This window comes from Anabrus simplex, chromosome 1, assembly GCF_040414725.1.
Source record: "Anabrus simplex isolate iqAnaSimp1 chromosome 1, ASM4041472v1, whole genome shotgun sequence".
NCBI classification, from domain to species: domain Eukaryota; kingdom Metazoa; phylum Arthropoda; class Insecta; order Orthoptera; family Tettigoniidae; genus Anabrus; species Anabrus simplex.
The window spans coordinates 1007458710-1007474103 of record NC_090265.1 but is presented as its reverse complement, the minus strand read 5'-3'; the positions used below and the strand labels follow the sequence as shown (position 1 = coordinate 1007474103).

Sequence of the window (15394 nt, the reverse complement as noted above, 5' to 3'; positions counted from 1 at the left end):
GCCGCCTGAGCTGCGGAGGCTCCATCACCGTCTGAAATAAGGTGTAAATGCACAGATGCGAGAATAATCTGAGGATATCCAATTACTTCCTTTATTAGGTCCTTGCCTTGATAAGGCCGACAGCCGCTTTTCTTTTAATTCCCTTCTAGACGGTATTTCATGGAGTCGTAACTTTTCTGGCTGCGAACAACCTTGCCGAGATTGGCAAAATGGTACATAACAGTTGAATATTTCGGGGAAAGAATCTGAAGTTTCAGTTCTACGAAAAGTATACCTTGCACGAATGAAAAGAAATAAGTACCAACCCCTTAAAATCACTTTTGAAATATCTATAAGCATAACACGATTAATTCAATTCACAGTTCTATATAAAATGTATATTTTACGAACGGAAGTGACCAGACACGTTTACTCATTGTACGAAATAACTTAGGTTTTCACACACATTCATACACCAATAAGACAGTGCTACAGCCACACTGACAGCGAAGATTGTGCGTCTACTGCTGCACTCTTACGGCGATTTGGAGAAATATTGGTAGTCGCGGCTCCCCGTGTTAAACTAGTGGCATGGAGCAGGCAGTATAAGAGGATCGAGACGGCGGTGGCACTGACACACCATCATGATCGAGACGGCGCTGATTTTCAGTTACCGATTTCTGTGAAAGGAGTGTGATTCGGTTTGTTATGTTGGCTACGCTCGCCGATAGGGGAGACTTGTTTCAAGTAGTGTTAGTGAGGGATTTAGGTTTTGTAGGGATCAAAATTATTTTTTGACAAAGAAATCCTGAGAATGTAGGATTTATCGGCAACCGGTCTGGTGTATTCTTTATAATAAATCTGGCATAAGGAGCTATCATCCTTTACGCTGACGGCGTTTCAGTCTGTTTACCTTGCTATTTAAGTTTGGACATATTTTGTAAGCTTGTTACTTTCACATTTTATCACTCACATTTAATTGCATAGCTTCTTTGTCGTTGCACTAAATGATGATGATAGTATGACGGTTTATATTGTGTACAGTTTCATACAGGAAGGTAGTTTTCGTATGAATTTATTCCAGGTTTAGAATTAGGAATGCAAGTTACTTCTGTCTCCATTGGGAGGATTGAAACTTATTGCGACCTTTCGGATGAAGTTATCGTGATTTGTTTATTTCCGTATAAATTCTTATGTATTATTCGTTGTTTGAAGGCTGTATAATTACGTTTTCTTGATATGGAAGAGGGATTTTTTGTAGAAAAGGTATCTACATTTTTGGTTATGTTACTACTGTTGAATGAAGCCTTGTGTATAGTAATGCTGTGGTGGTCTTGTCTGTGTAGAGTTTGATAGTTTGTGTGTGTGATTTGTGCATATTTCTTAATGCACCATGTATGGCTCAATCTCTGTTTATCATTGATACTTCATGCATTCTAGTGATGAACAGCAGGATGATTTTGAAAGTACCTTTTCTACTTCATTAAAATTTGTACAGTTTCACTGCCTTCGTGATCACGAGGGCAGTGACAGTTTGCACTGTTTTCTTAAACGTGATTTACATATGACCATATGACAGCTGTAAATGTCCATTAACTTTTGCCATTTTTGTGTAGAGATGTGTTATTGTTAAGGGAAGGGGGAGTAGTCAGTGCAGTTGTAAGCTGTACTGTGATTTAACATTTATTGATAGTGTTGTTGGGTAATTGTTTAAATGCGACGGTTTCATTATCACTAAACGGAATGATGATAAGCTTTCAGTTCATTTAGGCTTAGTTATTAATGTGAGAGAAATGACAATTTTAATATTGCGGTGCTGATAGTGTTGGGTGATTATCCATCTAAAATTAAAAAAAAAAAAAAAAAATTGAAACAGAAAATGTTTGTTCATTAAAAATTCTTCCAGTTGCTATAGAATTTTGACATTTCAGGCAGGTGTGATCATAAGCTTAAACATATGCATGTCAAATTCTGTTTCTAAAAATAGGTTTAAACTGAATTCTGTATCATTCTAAGAACTATAGAAGGGAATTAAATTTTTCTTTATTATCAGCAAATTTTTTTATGGGAATGTTTTCAATTTCTTGGTCAATTAATGCACAAAAAGAGCTTAACCAAGTTTTTAATTTTAAGTTAAAAAGATCATATTTAATACTAATAATAAGAATGACCACCAAATAGAGTGCTTTTCCAGGGACTTCCTACCTGAGAGACTGAAGTTTTTTCAGTTGTGCCAGACACCTCTCTTGTTTCCAGGTGACCCCCAGTAGTGAACTCTTCTTATTCTGATGGTATTAGGTTTTCTGATGTCCGTGGGGGGGCTGATGACCTAGATGTTTGGCCCCTTTAAACAAGCATCATCATCGTCATCATGTGATGTGTGCAGAGTCTTTAATTTTCAAGCTTTTCATGACCTCATTGATTGACACCTTCATCCTTCCACTGGTCAGAGTTTGTTGTCTTTCACCAAGTGAATTGGCTGCGTGGTAGAATGTAGCTGTGCAAGCTTGTGTTTGAGACGTGTTCCAGCCCCATCTGAAGATGGTTTTCAATGTTTTCCATTTTCACACATAGGATATGCGTCAAGCTATTAGGTTTAAGTCCAAAAAATACTTTTTACTTAGCTTTGCTTTAATTTACCCTTAAAATACATTCAATGATTAAAAAAAAAGTTTTGCACCAAGAATGAATTGTGGGAATTCGATGAAACTTTATATGGATAATTATAACGTTGATGTACATGCATAATTGACAATATTAGAGCAAAATAATAATTTTACCGACTGTCTGCATTGCTCCAGTATGCTGTTCGCCATCTTCTAGCTTGGATACAGACTGTAATACAGGCGGGCATGGATGCATATCTGTCCATATTTGATGCAAAAGGTTCTCTAGATCTTGTAAACTCCTAGGCTACTGAAGTTGGTGTGCCAGGTAGTCCCAGACTTGTTCAGTTGGTGATAAATCTGGGGATCGGGTTGGCTTTGATAGTGTGACAACATTGTGGAGGCATTCCTGTGACACCCTTGCTGTGTGCGGGTGAGCATTATCCTGCTGAGATAGACCGCTTGGAAGCCCTGCCATGAGTGGCTACATATGTGGTCAAAGGATGTCATGCATATATCACTGCTCTGTTATTGACCCTTATGTCAATACTAGGATTGCCCATCTGTCATATGTGATGTTCCCTCAGACCATCATACCAGCTGTGGGGGTGGTGTGTTATGCCACAGCTAATGCAGGATTGAGATGTGTACCACAAGGTCTCCTGTCACAAAAACTGCATTGTCAGAATACAAAGAGAACCTGGATTTGTCATTAACCCATTAGAGCCTGAATGAATTTTTTTTCTGAGATTAAAATCTTTGTGTTTTACCGCATGTTTGAGACCAAAATAAACTAATGAAACAAGTTTCATAATTTTGGGACCGCTAGGTCATAAGATATTTGATGTTGCCATGCAGCAACACTAGGTGCTTGGACTACCTATTTTTTTAACATTGAGTTTTAATAAAAGAATGTAGGTTTGGCGTACAGAGTAGTTTTTTGGTTTGTTGTACAATAACAATGTTGAAAATCTTAGCATTATTTATTGTAAGAATATGAAATATCACTTTCTATTCACATAGCAGCTAACAAAATAGAATTATTGAACAAAGGAAAAAATATTTGTTTGCAGTACAGAGACATATACAGTATGTATTATAGTTTGTTTGCCTGTGAAAACAAACCACTCACTGGAACAACAGAATAAAATCAAAAATAAGAAAACGAAGAATCAAAGAACTTCAAGAGGCAGTTACACACCACAGAGTAACTACAGTAGTCGGTATTTTCTGAGGCAGATAAAAGCCTACCCGCAATACTTGTGTGTTGGTACAGAGATAGAGAATAAGTCTTATACTATCTTCTTATCAGCCTGCGTGTCCCAAAAAGAACGCTTGGAGAGCAACTTATTGTATCCAGAAATGAAAAATATGGCGATGAAGCAACGAATTTCACCATAAGTTATTTGTCGTCCATACAATTTAAAAACATTGAATACTTTCTGGTCTCTTGAACTAAATGTACGATCAGCTAGTTATCTACAAACAATTAAAAAATGCCGCCGGTCGCCCTATATCAAAATCGGCCCCTTCGTTTCATCTTGGTTTGTAATTTGATTTATTATTCTCTCTATCGGTTACCCACTCTTTTGCAGTTTCAGGTATTGAAACAGATCTTGCATCAGTAGACACAAAAGTCACTTCTTCCTCTGGTAACACACCTTCACCATTGTAACTAATCCCAATTCTTTCATTATTTACAAGATTCATTTCAGCACTGGTGTGTAACTGATGAGGGCTGGGATTATCAATAAGCCTGCAATCATCTTCATCACCCAAGTCCTCGTCTGTAAGTACACTTGCATTGGGCGGTTCCACAAAAAATATTGGCATCGAGATCTTCAGTCAGTAGCATATCCAGCAGGGTGCGAAATCAGAAAAATAGTGGTTGGGGGGTGGGGGGGTAGGGGAGAAGGATCATAGGGCTTAAGTACTTTTATTTCAGGCAGTACTCGGCAGAGGAGGAGGGTGTTTAATTCCCTATAAGTAAATTACCCCCTCCCCCAGGAAAATGTAAATTTTAGATATTTTAAATTTTAATTCTGTGTTAACAAGAATAATAATTATTGAAACGTTGTTCCTTGCAGGAAATAGTATTTTTTTCTGTTAGTCATTACACAGTTCAATACAAATATTAGTAACCAGTAGGCACTTCGAATTTGGCCACTGAATCCCTACACGTATTTGATGGAAAAATTATATGTGAACCTCAGAAGTCTAGGCACTCATCTCTTGAGCAATAATTTATCTGCAACAGATGCTGGATTGTTGCACATATTGTGACCATGGAATTGTAAACAAAATTTAACTTCATAAAATAAAAGATAACATTTATGAACATGGAGTGTACTAAATATTGCATATTCCATAATTTTTCTCCTATCTTTGTACCCCATCCCCAAAAATGTGCCCGCAGAAGACTTTTTTTCTGAAAGAAATCCTGCTAGCTACTAGTGCACTTATGAAAATGCAGATCCATTTTAAAGAAAAGGAAATGATTACAGGATAAAGAAAATAAACAAAACTCACCTCAAAGAAAAATTCTGAGGTTGTATTTCTCCTCGCTGCTGTTCTTCAATGAGTAGCGTTGATCTGCCAAGTGATGTCCAGAGGCGACCCGTTTAACAGACGATAACTGCATCCTACAATCTCAAAGGGGGTCCATTGAGTTTAATAATCAGAGCCTGCAAAGTGTTTACCAACAAGCAATTTCTTTTGGTTGTTGTGATGCTATGAGCAACACTGAAACCTCGTTCACAAGCGGTGGTTGACATAGACACTGAACAAATTCTTGTGCTAATCCTTTCAAATGAGCCAAATCATTTAGGGTTTTAAAGCCTATCTTATTCTCCTTCCATGGCGATACCACAGTATCACCATCCAAATCAAACAACTCAGCTCCTTTGTATATATCAGAATTGCCATACAAACCACTCATACCACTACTTGTTTCTTTCTCAAACACTGAAAAGCACTTCAATACTTGAAGGAAATCATCTTTCTACATCGTCTACTAAACCCTGTATTATTTGTCCTATCACTCTGTCAAACTCTTTTCATCCTCAGAATCACATTTGCAATATACGTTAAATACGAGTACTTCTCCTTGGAAAGAGTCAAACATAGTCTTTCATGTGCATTTCGTTAAGGGTCTGTATTATAGAATTAAGCTTGTTTTTGGTTTTGCCATAAGAAACAGACTCCTGTTTCATTGTTGTACTTAAGGACAGTACACACGATACATCGAACAGAAAATCCAACAATTGAATATTTTTTCTCTGCAACAACTTTCTGTACAGCCCTGCAAATTTACAACAGTCTTTACTCAATACTTCACTGCTTTCAGATTTGCAGGTTAGGTACTGCATGATGCAAGGGAAGTCTTTGAAAACTGCCAATAAACCGTCCTTTTCACTTGAAATCCAACATGGAAGAGTTTTTTACTTTCAAGAACCCTGAACCACCTGTGACTGCCGCAATATATCTAAGTTCAACAGCTGCAGAAGGTCTGCTGAAAAGTTTATAAAGTTTGTCTAGTATGCATTCAATATTATGGACAGCATTCACAACACTAAAATCTTGTTCTGAAACAAGGTCTATTCTATGAGCCATACAATGCACGCTGATCAAGTGCAAAGATATGTTCCTCCTGATTCTGACAGCAACACCTTCATTTCGGCCAGTAAACTCTGCAGGTCCCTCCGAACTAAACCCCACAAGTTTATCTTTTGAGTGTTTTTACATCTGTGTCATCTTCTGAAAAGGCTTAGACAATTTTCTCTTCAAGCGAATTAGCATCAGCATTTTGAACAGGTACTAACTTATAGAAACAGCAGCAAGCATCATTCTGTTTGTCAACGTACGTAATGTACAAAATCAATTTAAAAAAAAAACAAACAAACAAAAAAACCGAGCTTTATAGCTGCGGTCGCTTAAGTGCGACTAGTATTCGGGAGATAGTGGGTTTGAGCCCCACTGTCGGCAGACCTGAAGGTGGTTTTCCATGGTTTCCCATTTTTACACCAGGCAAATGCTGGGGCTGTACCTTAATTAAAACCACGGCCGCTTCCTTCCCACTTCTAGCCCTTTCCTGTCCTCCCGTCGCCATAAGACCTATCTGTGTCGGTGTGACTTAAAGCAGCTTTACATGTTACAAATCTCATGTTGTGGTCCATATTGAAATGTACTTATAGTCAAATAATAATGCAAGATTATAAATTCCACCTGTTTAATACATAAGAGTTTTTTTATTTGAATTTAAGAAATAGTTCTTAACATATTAGATATAGGGACGTTTCACCCATAATGAGGGCATCATCAGCCTAAAAATCTCACATCTGAAAAAAAGATTCCGATCACTCTTGCACGTCCAAAACATGAACAAGAGGATACTGTTTTAGGTACAAATGTGTATAAATTGACTAGCAAGAATATAATAGTTATAAGGTCTTCTATGATAAAGTCCCACAATCAATCTTTATTGTAGATCTCAATGAATGTCTTGCTTTTAAAAATGTGGTAACAAGTAGTTAGTTAAAAGTTTGAAAAGAACACGTAAACTGCTGCGCCGAAATGAAATCTGGTAAATATGGTGCCTTATTCTGGAGACAGCATACACAATACTTGCATTAAGTGCAGAAAATCGTGTGCTAGGACAAGACAAAAGTTTCAAGCGAAATTTGCAGGGAGACCCATTCCTATCAATCGGACAATAAAACAACTGGCCAAGAGATTCAAACATACAGGTTCAGTAAACAATAAAAATATACGTAAAGGTCGTTATCTCCTTACTGAAGCTAAATTAGATGACATTGGCGAAAGATTAGAACTCGCACCACAAAAATCAATTAAGCGTTTGAGGCAGGAAACTGAGGTATCTCATGCTTCTGCCTGGAAGGCAACAAAATTATTAAAACTGAAACCATACAAGATTAGCGCAGTGCAACAATTACAACCGCTAGATCCCATTAAGAGAGTGAATTTTTGCAATTGGGTTATAGGAAAGGTAGACTCAGGTGAAATTGACCCCAAGTTAATTTTTTTTTTTTCAGATGAGGCTAATTTCCATTTTGCATGGCCATGTAAGCTCACAAAATAACAGATACTACAGTGCAACAAAACTAGAAATAGTGTTTGAGCAACTGCTTTATGACGAGAAAATCAGGGTCTGGGTCGCTTTGAACGGGCATAGAATTATAGGCCCAATATTTTGAGGGCACAATAAACAATGTGCGTTATCGAGATGAAATCCTTGACCAATTCTTTGATGAACTGACATATGCAGAATGTTTTTCGGCATATTTTTAGCAGGATTCTGCCACAGCTCATACAGCTGAGGCATCAATTGCTGAATTACACCGTGTGTTTGGTACGAGGATCATAAGTAAAAATCTGTGGTCCCTCATAGCCCAGATTTAACGGTTTATGATTTTTTTTGTGGTGAATTATAAAAAATGTATTTTATGGGAACAACCCTCACACACTAGATGAACTTAAAGATATTATAAGAGCTGCAATTGCATCCATCAGTGCTGAAGAACTTGGTAGAGTAACCGAAAACTTCATTAGGAAATGCCGATTATGTTTGGCAGCGCACGGGAAACATTTTCAGTATAAACTGTAAAAATGGTTAGTAAAATGCATTATAATGATTTTGAGCATAAACTGTAAACATGGTGAGTAAAATGCATAATGATTTTGAGCACCATATTCTGCCGTACATACGCACGCACGGTTGCCGGCAACTGAACCGTCTCTGGTGGCCAAGGTCAAGTGAGAAAGTCCTTGCCAAGCATAAATAAAGACCCTGTAGATGAATCGCTTAATGTTCAAACATTGCATAAATCTCTTTCATATACTGGCTTCAGTTACTCCAACCAAGAATGTTGAATCCTGTCAGAAATTATTGGACGATTCTATGCTAATCCATCCTTACACTATTGGATGAAATAAACGTATAAACAGACGAGATAACAAGCGACACGAAGCGGCAGAGTGCAGGGCTACCACGCGCGAAACATACAATGCATCGAAAGAAAGCTTTTATAAAACCTCACTAATATCGATTTTGCATGTTATGAATATTTTCAGAGAGTAAAAGCTTCAGTCTTTCTGGCTGTATTAGTTATGCTGCCATCATGCTGCAGGAATTGAAGATATAGGCAAAAGAAAAACATGGCCAACAGATCAGCCTCTGGCATTCTTAGCAGCAGTCGCATTGCCGATAGATCGGCCGTCTGGCACTATAAGAGTTAAAATTGAACTATTAGTCGACATCTTCTATTATTTAGAAAAGAGTTGTAAGAGGAAGGAACACCTTAAGAAATTCCAAGAGCTTCACAACAAGGAAACAAAGATGATGAAACACATTTGCACAAGATGGCTTATCTGCAGAGGCTGTTAGAGCAATGGGATCCACTATTTGGTTTCTTTAAAGATGAAGTGCTTGGTAATGCTCAGTGCGCGTCAACTACTAGCTTAACATCATTTACAATCTCAAAAGCCAAGCCTGGTAGTTCCAAAGACCATGAAAAGAGGAAAGCTACTGAGTCGTTTGAATTGGTCGCTCCCAAAAGATTTGAGTGTCTCAAAATCTGACACTCCTGTTTTTAAGAATAAGAAGATTATCCTAAATCATGAAGAAATTTTTGTTATGGTTCTGTCATCAGGCTTAAATGAGGCATACTGTGCCTTCCTGTATGCTGTCATTCCTTTATTTGAGAATCTCAATTCTACACTTCAGAGTGCTTCCCCTCGCATTCATCAACTACTAGAACTAATGACAAACCTGTTAAAGCAGCTGCTTTCCAGATTTGTGAAACCAAAAGTGATCAAACGTTCCCTTTTATTAAAAGTTCCATACCATTCTATTGAGAATCAGAGAGATAGTGATGAGCTAGTCATTGGCATTGAGACAATGAACTTGAAGAAACTTAATGATAGAGATAAATCAGCATTCTTTTCATCTGCCAGGGGTTACTTCTGCACAGCAGGTGATTATATTATTAACAAGTTTCCTCTCAATGATGAAGTACTGAGACATGCAAAGATTGCTGATGTTTCAAAAATTGAAAATGCCCACTTTTCTTCTGTACAATTCTTTTTAGAAAGATTTCTATCATTGCTGCCGAGGAAGGACAGTGAGTCGGTTGAGGATGCAATGAATGTGCTTCAGAACCAATTGGTAGCTCTTCAGATTGATGACTGCTACTGTTGAGAGTGAGAATCTGACATGACAACCAAATGGGCTCGCTTGATGAACATTCGTGGAGCTGATGGTGTTCCTAAATATAATAGGATGTCCAGGCTAATGCTTTCTTTTCTGACTCCACCACACAGCAATGCTGAGTGTGAACGTGTGTTCAGCTTGGTGAAAAAGAACCAAAATCAGTTTAGGTCCTCAATGACAAATGAAATTCTGGATTCTTTTTCTATTTTGAAAACCAGAAGTACTGGCCAATGTTACTCGAGTAGATTTTATCCAGAATTTCCGAAGAAAGCAAAGAAGCAACTCTGTCCTCTCCAACTTTTGATAGATAGTAGCCTACATACTGTGAACTTGACAGAATTTTGTAAATAAGTGTACATGTTTAGTTTAATTTTGATGGTGACATTCATATTGTGACCTGCAAGTTTAAAGTGCAGAAAAGCGTTGTTTGTGTACAGTGTGAACTGCTCCCAGTGTTAAGTGAAAACAAATGACCACTCATCAAGATTGTATTAGTATTGTTTGTAATCTCCATTGCTGTCCTTTTTCACTATGTCTCAAGACTTTGCGACGCATGCACGTGGTGTTAAAATTTTTCCGCTTTAGGATCTTCTGGATTTCTCTTTTTGAAATTGGCAGGTATGCTTTCAGAAAGTCATACCCTTCTGTGGCGTAATGCGTTAAGTGATCCATGCTTGTCACCATTTGCTGGCCCTTGTGGTTGTCTGTGAGGTTCTTCGGCACCCAGCAAGCACTGACTTTACGGAATTTCAACGTGTCTTGAACAGTTTCGTACACCACACTATAGGAGTGTTGAACGTCTGCGATAAGGTTCGCAGGTGCACACGTCGGTCATTCAGAATTGCTGTCTCAGTGACGCCCGGAGCGTGGCGAATCAGTAAGGCTCACACGGCTCTCGTGGAAGAATGCACATCACCTGGAGACATTGCTACAGTCCAGACAGTCGTCCTCATACACGCCACACGTGTCCCTGTGAATTTCACTCAGTGTATGCCCTTTGGTCCACAAATATCGATCTACACTTCACTGCTCTTCACATGTGGATGGTAGTAACATGCACACCATGTTTGTTTCGTAGTTCAGGCTTCTCTCGCTAGAGCTGCACGTGAAAACAAATACCCTCTGTAACGAAAACTTCAAACTATATTGTCATGAAATTTCACCATTCCAGGTGCATACCAGGGGAGAAAAAAAATGATTGTGCGTTACTTTCCGATCTGCCCTCGTATATGTTGCAGTCACTTTCAGAAATAATAACCATGAGATGATAGTATGACTTATCACTAATGAGATACCAGATCTGATTGATGATTGGTGGAAGTACTCTGCAAGAATAGAGAAAATTAAGATTGTAGAAAGGAGTATAGGTGATTAAAGAGTGAACTAGATGGAGAGTTTAGGACAACTAAGAAAGAATTGCTGAAGATTACTGGAAGATGATAATCCACTGGAAAGAGAAGACTGTTGATGCTCATGAGGTGGGAGCACCGAGAGACCTAAACAGAAACAAGGCATGCAGAATTGATGATATAACCTGAGAATTACTGCCTGCCTTTGATTGGCAGGTGTTCAATTATTAGAAGCTGAGATGGGAAACCTCTTCTAGAGAAAGAAAATAAGACAGGAACACATTGGGTAATTGTATCAAGGGAAAATGATGATAATCCACTGGAAAGAGAAGACTGTTGATGCTCATGAGGTGGGAGACCTAATTTTGAGACTAGAATAGCAGAGCACCGAGAGACCTAAACAGAAACAAGGCATGCAGAATTGATGATATAACCTGAGAATTACTGCCTGCCTTTAGAAAAGCAGTCACTGTAACACCATCCCCTATAATGTGTGAGAGATACAGACATTCCAAAAGTCATGGCATAGGGGTCTGATATCGTGCAGGCCAGCAAAGTGCAGTAAGTGACATAGATTCCATAAGTGAATGAATAACCTGTAGAGAGAATTTGACTTATGGTACCTGGACAGCTACCTAGTCTTCCAGGGTCCAATTTGCTTTGTGTAAGAGTGGATTAATCAAGGATATGTAAATTTCCAAGTGTTGTGTTACTCAGGGAACTTAGGTTCCTTGATTAGTTCGTGACCTTTTTGGCTTAATACAATACTTTTTGTTTTATGTTGTGATTCATTTTCAAATTCCTTCCGTGAATTAAATAATCATTTTTATTTTTATTCCACTTAATTTGTTTAGATAGGATGTCAACCTAGTTGCACTTCCTCTTAAAATAAAAATCACCACCACCTTGGCAGTGTCATGTGCCCAAGTGAGATGCTGTACCTGGTGTTGTGATGTTAACAAGAGCATGGTGGGTCTTCTGATTTCAAATCCGATGGATGCTAAAGAACTTTGTACCTCCTGTATTGAATGTAGAGGTGATTTGACCCAGTGTGGCTTATCTTTTTTCATGGATTATTCTAGCCAGCGCTAGTGATCACGATCATTAAGCATCCGTGGTCAGGTATTGCGCTGCCTATTGGGTGGTGACGTCTTCCATAATGTATTTCTGATAAATACGACACTGTTGATCGAGGAATATTAAATACCTGCACAGCTTTGGCATTGGAATCTCCCATCCATCTGGCACCAGATACCATGCTCCATGCCAGTAATTCGTATCGCCTTGCTCTAACCAACACAGACAGAGTTTACACTTGTTCTTGAGATCTCATATCACAGCTGAACAGGTCTAGGGATGTCACAGTATGGTGAATGATCTCAAGCTAAGGTGCTTGTGAACAAAGGAACTTGTAGTGCTGGCTGCTAACAGAGATGTTAATTCTGTCCAAGAGAATTATGTTGTCTTTATATAATTTATAATTAACGTAAAGAAATTTTGCTTATGATAAGTGCCAATATGTCAATAGTATTGATTTTTAAAATTTTATTTTTATAGATGATGTCCGACTTATGTCAAGGTTTGGGACACACTGCTGAAAGTCGTCATCTTTGTGATATCTGTGATATCAGTTGCTGGAGAATAGATGGAGGTGAGCAGAGTCATTATTATTATTATTTCGTATGGCAAAATAAGGATACATTATAAATACTAATAAATACATATAAGTAAGTATGTAATTTACAAGTCAGCATTCAAAACTTAATGTCCAGACTTTTCAGCCAGTCCACTGCTTCTGTAAAGGCACTATGTAATTCTTGAACAGATCTATTGAATCTTCTTTTTGGGCAGTCCATAACAACGTGCTGGATGGTCTGAGGCACATTATCACAGTTGCAGAATGGGTCTTCAGATTTTCCCCACTTGTGAAGCCAGAATTTACACCTTCCATGGTTTGTCCTGATTCTGTTTAGAGATGTCCATTCCCTTCTCGGTAAGTTGAAACCAGGAGGAGCTCTACAAGGATGGTGGATTAAACCCAGGTGGTCAGGATTTGAAGAGGTCCATTCTTCATGCCAGATCTCATCAGCATCAAAATGTGTTTCCAGGAGCTTCTCGCCTAACTTCCACGATGGGTTTCTGGACTTTAATCTCTTCGGTTTCTGAGGGTTGCAGTCCTGATGTAAGGGCAGTTGAGGATTACTGCGACATTTCTGCCATTCTCTTACAAGAGCCAGTTCTCTTTGTATGTGAGGGGGATGGATGTTGGATAAAACGGGTAACCATTTTAGGGGTGTTGATTTGATGGTGCCTGATATTGTCCTCATGGTATCATTCAGTTGTGTATCAACTTATGAAGTATATACACTGTTAAGCCACACAGGGCAGCAGTATTCTACAACTGGATAGATCAAGGCAAGAGCTGATGTCCGTAGTACTGTCGTGTTTGCTCCCCATCCTGTTCCACTGAGCTTATATAATATGTTCCTTGTTTTTATCTTGGCTGCAGTGTTAGAGAGGTGTTGTTTGTGTGAAAGTGTCTGATCCATTGTGACGCCCAGATACTTTGAATATGGGTTATACTTAAGTTCTTGGCCTTTGAATTCGACTTGAGGTAAATAGTTGGCTTTTTGGTTGTCTAGGTGGAAGAAGCTTGCTTCAGTTTTGTTCAAGTTAGGTTTGAGTCGCCATGTACTGAAATATTTGTTCAGGTTATGGAGATCCTTTGTGAGTGTAGTTTCTGCTGTTTTGAAGTCACTCGACTGGGCAGCCAGAGCTATGTCATCTGCATATATTAATTTCCTGGAAGTAGTTTCTGGAAGATCTGCAGTATAGATGCTGAACAGTAGAGGAGCAAGAACTGGTCTTTGGGGTAAACCATCGTTTAGTATATAGGGCTTACTCTTATTGCCGTTTAAATGTATTTCGAACGCTCTATTGCATAGCATGTTGTTCAGCAGTGTTGCAAGGTTCTTACAGGGAATGATCTTCAAGAATTTCAAAATCATCCCTTGTCACCATACTGTGATGTCAAGTCCACAAAAGCAGCAATGGTCTTCTTCTAATCTTGAAATCCGTTCTCAATGTGGCTGGTGAGTTACCAAGACCTGGTCACAGCAGCTTCGGTTAGGTCTGAATCCTGCTTGTTCAGTTGGTATGTGTTGGAAGGTTGTGGTTGAGATTCTGTTGTAAATCATTCTCTCCATTAACTTGTAGCAAATACTTAAGAGTGCTATTGGCCTATAATCTTCAGGACTATCTCCACTTTTTCCGGGCTTTAGAATGGCAACTATTTTAGTTCTCTTAAGCAAGGATGGGAGCCTACCACTTCTTAAGATGTCACTAAAGAACATAAGTAACCAGTGTAGAGTTCTAGGTCCACATTGTTTCAGGAATTCTGGATATATCCCATCCACTCCTGTTGCTTTGCCTGGTTTTATTTCTTTTATAGCTGTTGAGATTTCTGCAGTTGTGAATTCCCCTGAGAACTGGGGGGGTTGATTCAGTCGAGGATAGCCTAGTTTTTAGCTCTTTCTTGAGTTTTTTGATTCATTTTTATTGACATTTTCTGGTATTTTGGATAGTTCGATGATTCTTTTAGCTACATGTACTGGAGATACCTCTGAGGTCTTATTAATATATTTGGGAGTACAGCTACCAAGTTTTCTAAGAAGAGTCCATGCTTTTCTGCTTGAGTGTTGGAAATTCATGCTTGCTGTCATTGAGTTCCATTTATCTTTTCTGGCAGAATCTAGGCAGAGCAATAGTTCCTCAGCAACTTCTGTTCTGTTGCTGATTTGGTATTCTTCGTACAGCTCATCACATCTTCTATTCCATCCTGGGATATATTCTTTTCTAAATCCTCTGGGAATGTGTTTCTCTGCTATGGAGCATGGTAAACTAACAAATTGCTTATAGTTGTCCAGTTTGGGTGAAATCCACTGGATATTGTGATCCATCTCCTTAGTAAACGCTTCCCAGTTTGCTCTTTCAAAATTCCAGCGAGGTACAGGTGTTGATATTATTGGGACTTCAATGCCAATTTTTAGAAGAATTGGTCTATGCTGACTTTGGGGAAAATTGTTCAGTACTTTCCTGCTGCACTGTAAAGAGTCATTTAAATACCTTTACTTTGTATTTTATGAAAAGTAAGAGAAATTCCATGAACCTAGCTTTAATAATGCTACTTTTTCTTTCAGTTCATGAAGCCAAATCCAAACACAGTTATTATT

General features: G+C 38.5%; 1 protein-coding gene across 3 annotated transcripts in view; it reads left to right on the top strand.

Annotated features, from left to right (window-relative positions):
• Positions 1-691: 691 nt before the first annotated feature.
• The window catches only part of LOC136857887 (F-box/LRR-repeat protein 20), a 201344-nt gene continuing 186641 nt past the window's right edge, over positions 692-15394 (top strand). The window contains exons 1-3 of one of the 3 annotated variants that reach the window (XM_067136924.2): positions 692-919; positions 1064-1245; positions 12720-12813. In XM_067136924.2, coding sequence (XP_066993025.1) covers positions 1219-1245; positions 12720-12813 — 121 coding nt within the window. In that variant the 5' untranslated portion in view covers positions 692-919; positions 1064-1218. Of the gene's footprint in view, positions 1246-12719; positions 12814-15394 lie in introns of all 3 variants that reach the window. The other 2 variants (XM_067136925.2, XM_067136923.2) reach the window with 2 other exon arrangements.